General features: G+C 40.9%; 1 protein-coding gene and 2 long non-coding RNA genes across 3 annotated transcripts; all 3 read left to right on the top strand.

The window, feature by feature from the left end:
• Positions 1-529: 529 nt before the first annotated feature.
• LOC107314675 lies at positions 530-4,611 on the top strand. The gene is made up of 4 exons (XR_001555575.2): positions 530-746; positions 1,121-1,252; positions 2,680-2,809; positions 4,138-4,611. It is a non-coding gene; the product is annotated as an uncharacterized LOC107314675 (long non-coding RNA).
• A 2,676-nt stretch (positions 4,612-7,287) lies between these two features.
• Positions 7,288-8,494, top strand: LOC116653501. The gene is made up of 3 exons (XR_004307493.1): positions 7,288-7,535; positions 8,105-8,227; positions 8,357-8,494. It is a non-coding gene; the product is annotated as an uncharacterized LOC116653501 (long non-coding RNA).
• Positions 8,495-9,415: 921 nt separating this feature from the next.
• LOC107314676 (mucin-5B-like) lies at positions 9,416-12,486 on the top strand. Its single transcript, XM_015864151.2, has 3 exons — positions 9,416-9,602; positions 10,778-10,870; positions 12,418-12,486. The coding sequence occupies exons 1-3, from the start codon at positions 9,486-9,488 to the stop codon at positions 12,484-12,486; spliced, it is 279 nt and encodes a 92-aa protein (XP_015719637.1). The 5' UTR covers positions 9,416-9,485.
• The last annotated feature ends 3 nt before the right edge of the window (positions 12,487-12,489 follow it).

The following is a 12,489-nucleotide window of genomic DNA, read 5'->3' as shown; positions in this document are numbered from 1 at the left end:
AATAGCAGTACTTCTCCGTCTGCCATGTTTACCTTCACATCAACCTGAAGGAGTGTAAGCAGTTTTTATTCTGCTTTTATGATATTTTATTTTTCTTTAAGGCAGCACTCCTTGTATCAGGGAGCAATTCTAACACGGCTGTCAGGAACAGTTCTGAAGGAGCCTGCTTTCGGTGTTTGGTGAGGGCAGCTGAGCAGGGGGGAAATCGAATTGTAGATTAATGGCGTGGCAAGGAAAAGTGTGATAGAATGGTTTTCCGGACCTGAGAGGTGTATAGCTTATATATTGCTTGCTTACTGCAGAGACTAGATACAGAGCAGGTAAGACTGCACTGGGCAAGGGATCGGGAGTAGGAAAAGCCAGAAGAAAACCTCTTTTTTTTTTTTTTTTTAAAGAAAAGCTCTTTTTAAAGGCTTTTCTGAAGGCATTGACAGTGCTTTGCCTGTGCTGGGGAGTTGTCAACTGCAGTCAGGCTCCTGAGTCATCAGGGGTGGAGCTGACACAGCCGCGGCAGTTTAAACAGCCTGCGAAGGTGTTGTTGCTGGCCATTAACATCAACACCTGACGACAGGCTTTAAAGAGTCTTAAGGAGAGCAGAAGCCGGCTTCTGCCCACAGCTCGTCCCTGATTAGTAGGCACTGTTTTTGCTCATATTGAGCTGAGCTGCTCAGTGAGCAAGCATTGCTTCTGCTGCCTGCTGGGTGACACAACTGTGCTTGCAGGTGGTGGCTCAAATGGTGAGGGCTGTAAGTATTAACCTCTTTTAGCTTTCCAGTTCTCCTCTTGGTGGTCTCCGAGACTGCAGCCTCATTTTGGTCTCTACTAGAAAGAGGTCCTACTCCACAAGAATTGTGTCAATTCAGATGGAGAGCCAGCCCAGAAATGTATTGGTTCAGGTTTCTGGCTGTTCAATGTGCCTGGACTTGTTGCTGCCTTGGGAGGGTGGCAGGGATTTCACCTGAGTGAGATGTGAGCAGGTGTATGTGCTGCTTACCCTGGTGGTGGAGCTCAGGGAGGAAGCACAGAGGCTAAGGACCATCAGGAAATGTGAGAGGAAGAAGCAGGGAGTGGACCATGGAGAAAACCCCAGAAAAGTGGTGGACCCCCTGCCCTGTCACAGGAGGACAGACCTGACTGATGAGGAGGGCTGGCAGAGAGTCCCAACTGGCCATCGTGGATGCTCCCCCTGCCTGCCTCATGTCCGCCGCTCTTCCTGAGCAACAGGTATCAGGCATTGGAAATCGAAGAGGAGGTGAGTGGAGAGAGGATGGAGGAACTGCCTAAAAGGGAACCTAAGGCAGGCTACTCAGAAATATAGTAGTTGTACTATTGTTGACAGTGTTCAAAGCTGGGTTTAATGGGATGACTCGATCTAGTGAAAAATGTGCCTGCCCACGTCAGGGAATTGGACTGCATAATCTTAAAGGGTCCCTCCTACCCAAACCATTCTATGCTAATGTCCTAGTGATAGGATATATTTCTTTCTGAGCTATTAAGACATCAATAAATCACACCAACAAATAGCTTCTTCAAGTTACTTTCAGATGTATTTTTAACAATAGAAGTAATAAGTGAGTCCGTAAAAATATACATCTATTTACAGTATCAGAATGACCAGTATTAGATGCGTCTCTATATTTCACACAGTCAGCTATGTATCTTGCAGGGATTGGCAGATGACTCATTTATTTAGTGTAATCAGAAGTGAACGGAAGGGTAGGAATACACTCCCCTTTATGTCTTTTTTGTACAAGTTCTTAAAGTCTGGAAAAAATTGTAGTCAAGATATAGTTTCCTGGCTTTATTTCCTTAAATGTAAACAGTGGTGTTACGTGGCAAAATTGCAGGAGTCTGATATCTACTTAGCCTCTTTGCTTATCAAGATTGTCGAGCACGCATAGAAAAATGAGTATGTAATGTTAGATTTCTTGCCATAAGATCACAAGAACTTTGTGTGATGCTCTTAGTGAGCAGTTCTTCTTTTTCATTCTGCCATTCCAGCTTATGAATGTCCTAAGCATAAAGAATATAGAGCACGTGGTCCTACTCGAGAGACAAACTGCAAGTCAATGTAAATAATTCCTCCACTGTTAGTTACATCTCATACAACTGTTCAGTAATATCTGAAGCATATGTGGCTGAGAGAAATCAACAAACCTCCTGTCAATTTGTTTGCGCTATTTCCCCAGTAAAAATTGATAGATTTGAAGTCTGTTATATACCACAATGTTTGTTTATTCTGATAAGTGTAAGAGTTTTAGCTAGTAATTTCTAGCCATTGAAAATTTGCTCTCCTCTGTTATTGACCTAAAAGGGTCTTTAAAACAGGAAAATAAAATAATACTATTTTTCCTGTCTTTTATTGTTCTTCTAGGGAACTGTTACATTCTTACCTCTCTGTTGTTGCAAAACCGGTGTGTTGCGGTACCTGAAATAACAGTACAGAAAATGAATTTGCTTCTTAAATCAGCCCATTCTATCATGCTTATGTTTGTTACTTATGTGCTTATGTTTGTTACTCTAAGCATTCAGCTCCCAGTCTGTCTGGGAGGGTTTAAACTGAAGCAGAAAGACCTCTCGAGACAATTCTTTCAGTGCACTGGCAAAGCCAAGCGTACTGAACTTCAGGGACAAAATGGAGCTATTTCACTGAAAGTATTTTCTGATCTTTCCCTTCAGGCGTACCTCTGGATAGCCCCACGCCATGTTCTGCCCATGAGAGAAGAGACTTTATTGTCTGTAAGAACTGCCGTTCTCTGGAGAGAGTCATCCTGACCAAATGTGAAGGAACGTGTGGAACTTTCTCACTGTAAGTAAACTGACCGGATGCTGAGATTTGAATTCTGCCACTGACCTTGTTTATGTAAAAGGAACAAAAAATTGATGGACTACAGAGTAGCAGAAGACTTAAAACTACCAGCTCCCAAACTCCTAGGCACAAAATCATTAAATCTCTGACTCAGAAATTGGTTCAGTTTAACACAAAGCAGAAAAGGGTAGTGTATTGCATTGGAATTAAGACAGCTATGGCAAGTTCTATATGGGTTAAGATATGACTCGTCTTTCATTTATGTCAGACTGTCTTTGATAGAAGTCACCGCAAGAGAATACGAATTATTTCCTGTAATATGAATGAGACCAGAGAGAAATCAGTCTTGAAGTTCATAAGCTGACAAGCTGCCTCTCAACAGTTAGCATATAAACTTATACACTGACATATAAAATGAAATAGACACGCATCTTTTAAAGAAAGTTTCAAACATGCACAACTTTTATATGGTAAAGAAATGAGAAAACAAATGCCTTAGGCCTAGTGTTGGTAGAATAATATAATTCTAAATCCCAAATTGTCACTTGCTGCCTGTTGCTGCATATTCCGTTGGGCTCCTTACGTGAAAGAAAACTGGCCTTTACTCTGTGATTGAACCCCAGTTAACCAGAGGGGTTTATTAGCATTTTCAAATACCTCAGAGTCCTGCTGGAGCTGCCTCTGCCTGCAAACATAAGAAAAAGATGGATCTTGATGCAGTTTATGGGCTGATAGTGACAGATTCTGCATGTTAGCATTGGTATTTAGGAAGGTGATGTACAGAGTGCTGCAAAAAAGTCCCTATTGTGAGATAGCAACAGAATGAGCTGCTGGTTCTTTTTTTTTCTGCTAATGCTGCTTGTTTTGGAATACACCCTTGGATTTATCTGATACAAGTGCATCTCTTGCAGCCAATTGGTCTGATGTTATTATAGGTGGCATTGTAGCCACGAGGCTCTGCAGTTTTCTTTCTCAGCTCAGGGCTGTATCTGCCCTTAGTCGTTTGATTCAGCATGTTAAATTCCTATCTGTGCTGGGATGATGAGAGAAATATAAGGCAACTGAACTCTAGAACTCACTACATTTCTTTAGTAGGACCTAGACTTAATGTTTTTTACGAGAAAATCTCATCCAGGTGCGACGAATTTTAAGTGCATCATGTTATAACTACTACCCTGTCAGATGTGTTTGGGATTATGCGTTAGCCCCAGATATGGCTCTTGCATACAGAACCAAACTTCTCACAGAAGTTCTGTACCTGTCTTCGCTCTCTCCTTTGTATTCTGGCTCCTAGCGCAAAATGATGTTGCCTTTCTCCATCATCACAGGTATTTTGTTGAGGCCAGTTCTATGGAACACAGTTGTTTTTCTGCAAGGAAGTAGAAACGAACATGAAGGAAGTGGAACCGAAACATCCCTCTGGGAACTCATTTACACATGAGTATGTGTATGTGGAAAGCTGCAGCTGTTGGGACACTCGGTGCAATGTCCCAGAATCTAGTGATTCTCAGAGCTCAGAAGAAAATGATGAGAGCGCTCAAAATCATAGGAGAAGAGCCATCAGCTTAACATCAAAATGAAGCAGAGAGAAGCTAATGGCACTCAAGTAAAGGATCTATGCACCACTCTGATCTTCCTTGACAGCTCTTGAACTTAGCTTTTCCCTGCTACTGTATCCTGTATGTTCTCTAATTGTTTTTAACAGTGCTCTATTTATGTGTGTACAAACGGAAGAAAGCTCACTGTAAAAGTAGCATACACCTCTGGATCATTTTATAATCAACTTATTTTATCTGAATGATTAAAAGCACATTTAAAAAAAAAAAAAAAGAAAAGAAAAAAACCCATGGTTTTCATGCTTATTGATATACCATCTAGATGAGGTGGAGTTTTAAAAGGGAAGGGAAGTGTTTCTTTTTCAAGTCAGTGGAAGCCTGTTGATGTATTTCCCAAACTTTTGCAATATCAATTTGAAGCTCACTAAAAACTGAACTGTAGAAGATCTTGCCTGGACAATAGTGTTTCGGTGGGCCAAAAATTGATTATACCTGCTGAAATTGAAGGAAAAGAATGCATTGTAAAATGATTCAAGTGACTCTGAGAAACTTTCACTCAATTTTGGCACCAGGTCACATTTTATCAGTGTTAGAACAGTCTCAGTTCATCACAGTTTTCACAAAGATAGTAGTCCTTTGGTGTTGAGAATTTGAAATTCATTCACAGTGTTTGAACTCTGAGAGATGTGCAGTTAGTGCTACAGTAGGAAGTTTCAACTTTCACAAAAAACATGTCTGTATCTAGGCTTTCCCTACAGGAAATGGAGTGACGCAGCCATTTTCAACATTCATTTCATACCAAGGGAGATATCCAAAGAAGATTAACTGTAGTGCATTCTGCAGTGCCTATTTATCCCATCTCACTGAAAAGGCTAAGGGCATTAGCTGAGAGCTGGAAGGCTCTGTTGAAGACAGCTGGTGTGCAATTAGAGTAGCACACACTTGCTGCATGCAGACATTGTGCTTTGTGTTACTTTTGCCTTTATTGATGAACAGTAGTTGTTTTAACCTTCTGAGAGCTAACAGTAACTCTTTTTGCACCACCAACTTGAACGCAAGCGTCTTTTGTACCTGAAGCACTTGAACTATTGACCCCATTCTATGCTGCTATGAACCCTGCCAAATGTGTTACAGCTTGAAAGACAGAAACCAGTAGGGATGTACAGAAAATAAAAGAGCAGACATTCTGCATCTTCAGAATGCTGTCTATAGAGATATGGGGGGGAAGAGATAGCCAATCTAAGAAAAAAGTTTACTTACTTAATGTAGCAAGCTCCAACACCAACAAAGGTTGATTTCTACTTCAGCATGGGATTCTATGGATTTCTGTTTCTTGATTCACTGTGAGATGTGACTGAGGCTTTTGCTCTGTGGCATTTATCAGTTCACATTCTCTGTTTGTTTTCTAGCAGCTTCTATGCTGACAATAATCTTCCTTGAGTTGTTTTTTTGTTTGTTTGTTTGTTTGTTTTAAATCTGATGATGTCTGGCTGTCTTTGAGATCTTCATTTTTGCAGCTCCATTTGGCTGGAGTCAGCCAGTAGCTCCCAGAGACAAGCAGATTCATAGCATGAACAGACTTGTCTTGTTTCCTATGAAAAAGGTAAACTATAACATTTTGATGCCACTGCAGGGTTTTCTTTCTGTTCCTCCTAGTAATGGGCAAACTCCTTCTAGTTACAGGAGTTAGAAGATCCAGTGTAAACAGTATTCCTGCAGGTTTTGGCTTTGCCACTGCAGGGCAGTGTAAGGCTAAGAATGTAAAATGACTTCAGAGGCAGTAAAAAGCCTGCTGCCTTGCATTTCCCTACTTTTACATCTCTGGCCCTCAACCACCACCTCTTCATTTTTTCCACGCTAACTCATTTGATTTTAATCCAACAATTTTCTCTGTCATTTCCCTTTTTCTCTGAGGTGAGCATGTATATTTTGTTAGAGATTACATCCAGCAGGGGAACAGAAGGAGAAGCATGAGCTAGAAGTATATGTTGATGAAAGAGCTTTACTGCAGGTCAAGCTTCAAGAAACTTACCCCAAACAAATCCAAACCTTGAAAGATGTTTGCTTTGAGAATCTTTTTTGTTGTTGTTGTTGTTGTTGTTGTTGACGTTCAAGTTTTAGGCTGCAAGTGCTGGACAGGATTATCTGTCTTACCTTATCTCCATTTGTCCATTGCAGAATGTGATATAAAAACCTGCATTATCAACAAAAGAGCATCCGACTTTGGTTTCCAGCCAGCGGTAGCTATATCTGAGAAAGGCTGTTGTCATGTCTTCTCCTGTAGTAAGTACCATGTTTCCCTAAGATGCTCTTCTGAAATTTTTCGCTGAGAGGGCATTGAATCCCAGGCCCAGGCTGCCCAGAGAAGCTGTAGATGCCCCATCCCTGGAGGGGCTTGCAGCCAGGCTGGATGGGGCCCTGGGCAGCCGATCTTGTGATCGGCAGCCCTGCCTATGGCAGGGGGTTGGAACTGGGTGATCTTTGAGGTCCCTTCCAACACAAGCCATTCTAGCATTCTATGACTCTGTGATTTTTAATTCCTTGAACTGTTTGGGTTTTTCTAAATGAGTCACAATCAGAAGAAGTAGCCTCTCTCCTTCCCTCCATGATATATTTTGTAGAGTGAGAGTAAGTGCTGTAAGTTCTCTGTAGATAATGTTCAGCAAAATATCAGTATGTGATCGATCAAATACTGAATTTGTATTACAGTCAGCCTATCCGGAAGCTCTGCTGCCAAATCTTGTGTCTGGAATTGCATACCACACCCAGCTTTCCATTTACATAGTAACCAGCAAGGTGGCTAACAATTAAGAAAAGCTCAGCTGATGTCAAATATGGGTAAAACTATGTGAAGTAAATTAGTTTTGCATATGCAAAATAGCAGGAAATAGAATTACCACAAACTTTGTGCATAACATTTCAGCAGATGTTACGTGTAGGCTTCAGAATGACAGTAAGCAATGTGTACTAGTTATGCTTTTTCTTCCATTGTGCAGGCTTTGGAGGCTTAGCATATAAACTCAGTTTTACTTTCTGCCTTCTCTAAAACAACAAGAATTCTGAGCTGAGTACTGTAACTAACTGGTTATATCATTCCTAGCACACCCTTTTCATTTTCTTTTCTTACAGTAGCAGAAGGTGTATGTGTTTCTGAAGGAGTTGAATTTAAGGTAGGTGTTCTTTCAGACTCTTCTTTCCTTGGGTTGATGCAGCCTGAATCAGAATTTTATGAACTTGTTATTGTCAACAGCCACATAAAAACAAGATTAAAATGGTCCATAACTGTTCCCTGCCAGTAACCTTACGTGTCACTGGAAATATTAATAAATGGGTGATCCTAGAGACCAGTAGCTTCTTTAGTAAATGATGTAATTAAAAATTGCTACATTTTAGACTGTAAAAGTCAGAACAGTGATGGCTCACAAACTTAAAATCTCATTAGATTCTGTAAGATCAATAACTAGATCAAGTTGAGGAAGAAATGAAGTATGGAGTTTATGGGATAATGTAACAAGTCACGCAAGATGTTCAGTGCACTTGGGTGTGTCGGCCTCATGTGAAATTTGTGATATTAACAGCGTCGGTTTCACAATTAAAGATCTGATTCCTGGAAGTTCTGTCAACAATTAATATTGAGTATAATCGTTAACTTTTGATAGTCTGGGGGACATATGTTTCTACACACCCACCAAGTTCTTGCCAGTACCTGTTTTCTCTCTGATTTCCTTTATATTTTCAGCCTGGGGCAGTGGTGCCAAAAAGCTCTTGTGAAGATTGTGTGTGTACAGATGAGCAGGATGCTGTGATGTGAACTGACTGCATCCAGTGCATCCCAGTGAAATGCCAAACCGCCTACCAGCAGGTCAGTGTCGAACACAGCCCCCGCCACTAACAGTGGCTGTTGAGAGGGTGTACTGTAAAGCTGGGGAGGTACAAGTGCTGTCTTGCTGAAGGATAGCAGTATATAATCTTCTGTTCAATTTTTGTAAAGTCCTTTTTACAGTGCTGGCCATTTATGCTCTAGCTAACTGCAGAAATTACCCTTGGAGGGATTCCCTGAAGATGAATGACTGCAAAGCTACTAAGGAATCACAGAATTGTATGGGTTGAAAGGGACCTTTAGAGATCATTGAGCTTCTCCCCCTGCCAAAGCAGGCTCCCTACACCACGTCACACAGGTAGGTGTCCAAGCGGGTCTTGAATATCTCCAGAGAAGGGGACTCTACCACCTCCCTGGGCAGCCTGTTCCAGTGCTCCGTCACCCTCACTGTAAAGAAGTTCTTCTGCACATTCGTACAGAACTTCCTATGCTGTGCTTTCATCCCATTACCCCTAGTCCTGTTCCCACACACTACTGAAAGAGACCAGCCTCGCCACTATGGCCCCCACACCTCAGGTATTTATAAACCTGGATCAAGTCCCCTCTCAGCCTTCTTTTCTCAAGGCTAAACAGACCCAGTTCACTTAGTCTCTCCTTAGAGGGGAGATGCTCCAGGCCCTTCACCATCTTTGTGGCCCTCTGCTGGACTCTTTCCCAGAGATATCTGTCTTTTTTGTACCGGGGAGCCCAGACCTGGACACAGTATTCCAGGTGAGGCCTCACCAGGGCAGAGTAGGAGAAGTCTTACTGCTGAAAGATGATGTTTATGCCATTCTGTTGGTGTTGTTTTTAGCTCAAAAATTAAGTTTGCTGAGAAACTGCATGGCAGTTTATGTGTTTCCAGACACTACTCAGAACTCCTGAGTAGAGAGTCTGAACAAAAACTGCTCAATCTATTTCTGAACATAAGCAAAGAATGGCTTCTCTTTCTCAACCAGATAAGGCTAGACTCTCTACCCATTTAAAAATAAAAAATAAGAAAATGGATAAAACCATTATCCTTTATCTTGAAGTCATCCACTCCCATGAAAAGACCAATGGATACCTAAAGCTTTACATGGTGAGTTAAGTGCCCCAGAGGTCACTATTAAACATGGGAGAGAAACTGCCAGCTTTAGTTGTCAGGCTTAAAGTGGTTCCAACAGTGTTCTATAGATAAACAGAGGTGGATTCATTTTCCCTACTATTGCCAGAGTGGCTTTGATCCAAAGCTGTTTCCTGAACCAGGTAACACAGCTAAATGGTGACCTTCTTCCCACAGGGTTTCCGCTACGAGGAAAAGGAGGGTCAGCGCTGCAATCAGCGTCAGCAAGTGGCTCATGTGGCAAACTTTACATTTGGCACTGTGACCATTGAGGTGAGCACTGCCTTGCTTTGCATGCCGAGCTAAATTGACTACAATGCTTTTTGAACTAGTGTCATACATTTTGAGGCTGGGAAGACCTTTAGGAAATTAGGAAATATCTGTATTTCCAAAGTAAATGTCAAAGTTTATATGGCCGCTCTCTTTGCTGTGCATATCTTGCAGACACTGCTATCTTGAAAATAATTTATGAGGAAAGGAAATCATGTCACTCCTTCTTCCTGGCATGCAGCAGAGAGAAGGAATTTGTAGGGGGTGGTGACATTGTGTGTGCTTTTGCACAGATATGTGAGATGGCTTCACATTATATTGCTCCAGTACTGGAAGTAGAGTCATTATCTTGCCCTGAAGATACGGGGCTAAATAGTTTGAGCGAGCTATGTTACTGTACTAACGCTTGTTACAAATTTGCTGGGGTAGAAACTGAAAGTGTCATAGCTGCTGTAGTGCATGTAGTGCACATCACTAATGCACCCAGGTAATACGCTAGGTCTTCTCAGCTTACCCTTGCATAGATGTGAGCTGAGCCTCAGGCTGGCTGTTTGCTTGTATTACCTCCTGCTATTGGTGTGAACAGTTAATGACGCTGTCTCACCTGGTGGCTGTCTTATGTGATATTTCTCCTCTGGTAGCTCTTGAGCTCTGCATCTCTTCTGTTTCATCTTTTCTTTCCTTGAAAATTTATGTCGTAATTGGCTTCTCTTGTGCTAATGCACAATTCTTATGCTTCCGCTTAAAAGGCGGTTACCATGAGGAGGTTTTGCTCTTATCCATTAACCTCTATTACAAAGATTATTTTCCTCTTTCAAACTATTTGCTTTTCTTCCATCTCTTAGCAAAAAAAGCTGAAATAGTGTAGAATTCCTTTTGTTTATATTTAATTCAACCTATATTACCAGATATATACTGTGGTGTCTCAGCATTAGTGTTCATACCTCTATATTTATTCTGCCACCAGTTTGTGCTTCTTTCCATGTAGGTGACCAGAAAAGGGATTTTGTGGAGGCTGGTAGCAAGTGAGCTTGGTAGATGGGAAATAAACATCTAAGCACTATTGGGTTGATTTGGACATCACAGCCCTTCTACCGGGGTCTGCATTACTATTGCATTATTCTGTTTGTGCTGTCTTATTATGTTATGATTTATTTATTCTTCCTGTTGTTTTTCAGGTTGGAAAGAGTTATAAAGCACCATATGATAACTGTACTCAGTACACATGCACCGAATCAGGGGGCCAGTTCTCCTCGACTACTACAGTTAAGGTCTGCCTGCCATTCGAGGAATCAAACTGTGTCCCAGTAAGTATTCCAGAAGTAGAAAAAAAAGCCTCCTGAAATGAGCCGTGCCATTGCTCTGGGAGATTTCTTTACTTTTTCTACATTTCTTCTTGGCCTTTTTGAGTCGATCATCCCATTTGAAGGTAATATGCTTTTCCTACTCTCAATGGACTGTCCCAGGAAGCGTAACAAAAGTATCTGTGAGCAGCGCACACACTTCTTGTGAAGTAAAGCACTAGGCAACTTGAAAGAGAAGAGTAGCGGGGCAATGACAAAGCAGGATTTTTCAACAATTAGGAAACACCAGAGTTATAAAATGAAAGTGAACAAATGATAACTTATCATAGAGCCTTTGGGGAACTGATGAACACTGTCTGCTATGTGTTGCTCTGTTAAGCAAAGAAATAGTAATTGAATGAGCAGCAAGGATCATTTGTGACATGGCTGACAGCAATCAGTGAAACCACTGATCAAAGTGAAACTGTTAACTTTCAGACAGGTCTTGACAGCCATTGAACTGAATTACCTTTGGGGTAGGTTTTGTGTAAGTCAGGCTGTTTGATTTCAGGTGCAGGTATCATTCTTTGGCTTCAAATTTGCGTCTTTTGTGCTGGTTTTAACAGAGCCTATGTAAGGTCAGGCACATATTGTGGAACATCTCACGGGGCTTGTGAGTAGATTTAAAGAGAAGTTACTCCCTGATGGATGCTTTTTAACCTGTTCTGCATAAAAAACAATACACAGTTTCGATGAGGAGTTGGTGTGTAGGTTGCAGTTTTCCATTGAAAATGGTCTTCCAAAGCACTGTTTAACACTAGTCTGTCCGGAAGAGAAAGGAGTAGAATGAACTTCATCAGATTTTAACCACAGAAAAAATTAAAAAAAATAAAAAAATAAAAAAATTTTTTAAAAAGGAAAAAAAAAAAAAATAAACAAGCCAACAATAAAAAACAGTTGTGTGGGAATTCAACCTTTGTTATTGAAAATGCAAGATGTAAAACTTTTAGACTACTTTTCTCCCTCCCCTCTTCACTTTCTGGCTTGGCAATTTTGTAACATCTGTAAGTACTAATGAAGATACAGCTGTTTAGCATGTACAGCAGAGTCACCAATAGCTTTATAATGTTACTTTGGTAGGTTGCCAGTCTCACTATCAATTATACAAAAAGAGATTTAATTCCTTTAAATGATTTTTTTAAATTACACCTGATTTTAAAGTTTACTATCCCCTTTACTACCTGCTGTTGTCGGAGGTAACGTAGCACTTCCGTCAGAAGGATGCTCTGCTCACTTAATATATGAGAAATGCATGTTAAGTTTTAATAATTAAGCAATTGAAAAAATGTTAAAGATGGAATTTGTATTTAGCCAGTGCTATATAGATCCCCCCCCCCCTTTTTTTTTTTTTTTTTTTTTAAATATTACCCCAGATTGATCTCCTTCAAATTTAACGTACAAGTTCGGACTCCCCTTTTCTTTGTATCACAACATTTGATCGTGAATTGTCTGCCCTACTTTAAATATTTCTACAGATTCCTGAAGGTGGCTTGAAGAACCGCATATCCCAAATATCTCAACCTAGAAGCCAGTCTCACCGATAGCTA

Source organism: Coturnix japonica, chromosome 5, assembly GCF_001577835.2.
Source record: "Coturnix japonica isolate 7356 chromosome 5, Coturnix japonica 2.1, whole genome shotgun sequence".
In the NCBI taxonomy this organism is placed as follows: Eukaryota; Metazoa; Chordata; class Aves; order Galliformes; family Phasianidae; genus Coturnix; species Coturnix japonica.
Note: the sequence above shows the minus strand (reverse complement) of the source record. Positions and strands in the feature narration are given on the sequence as shown.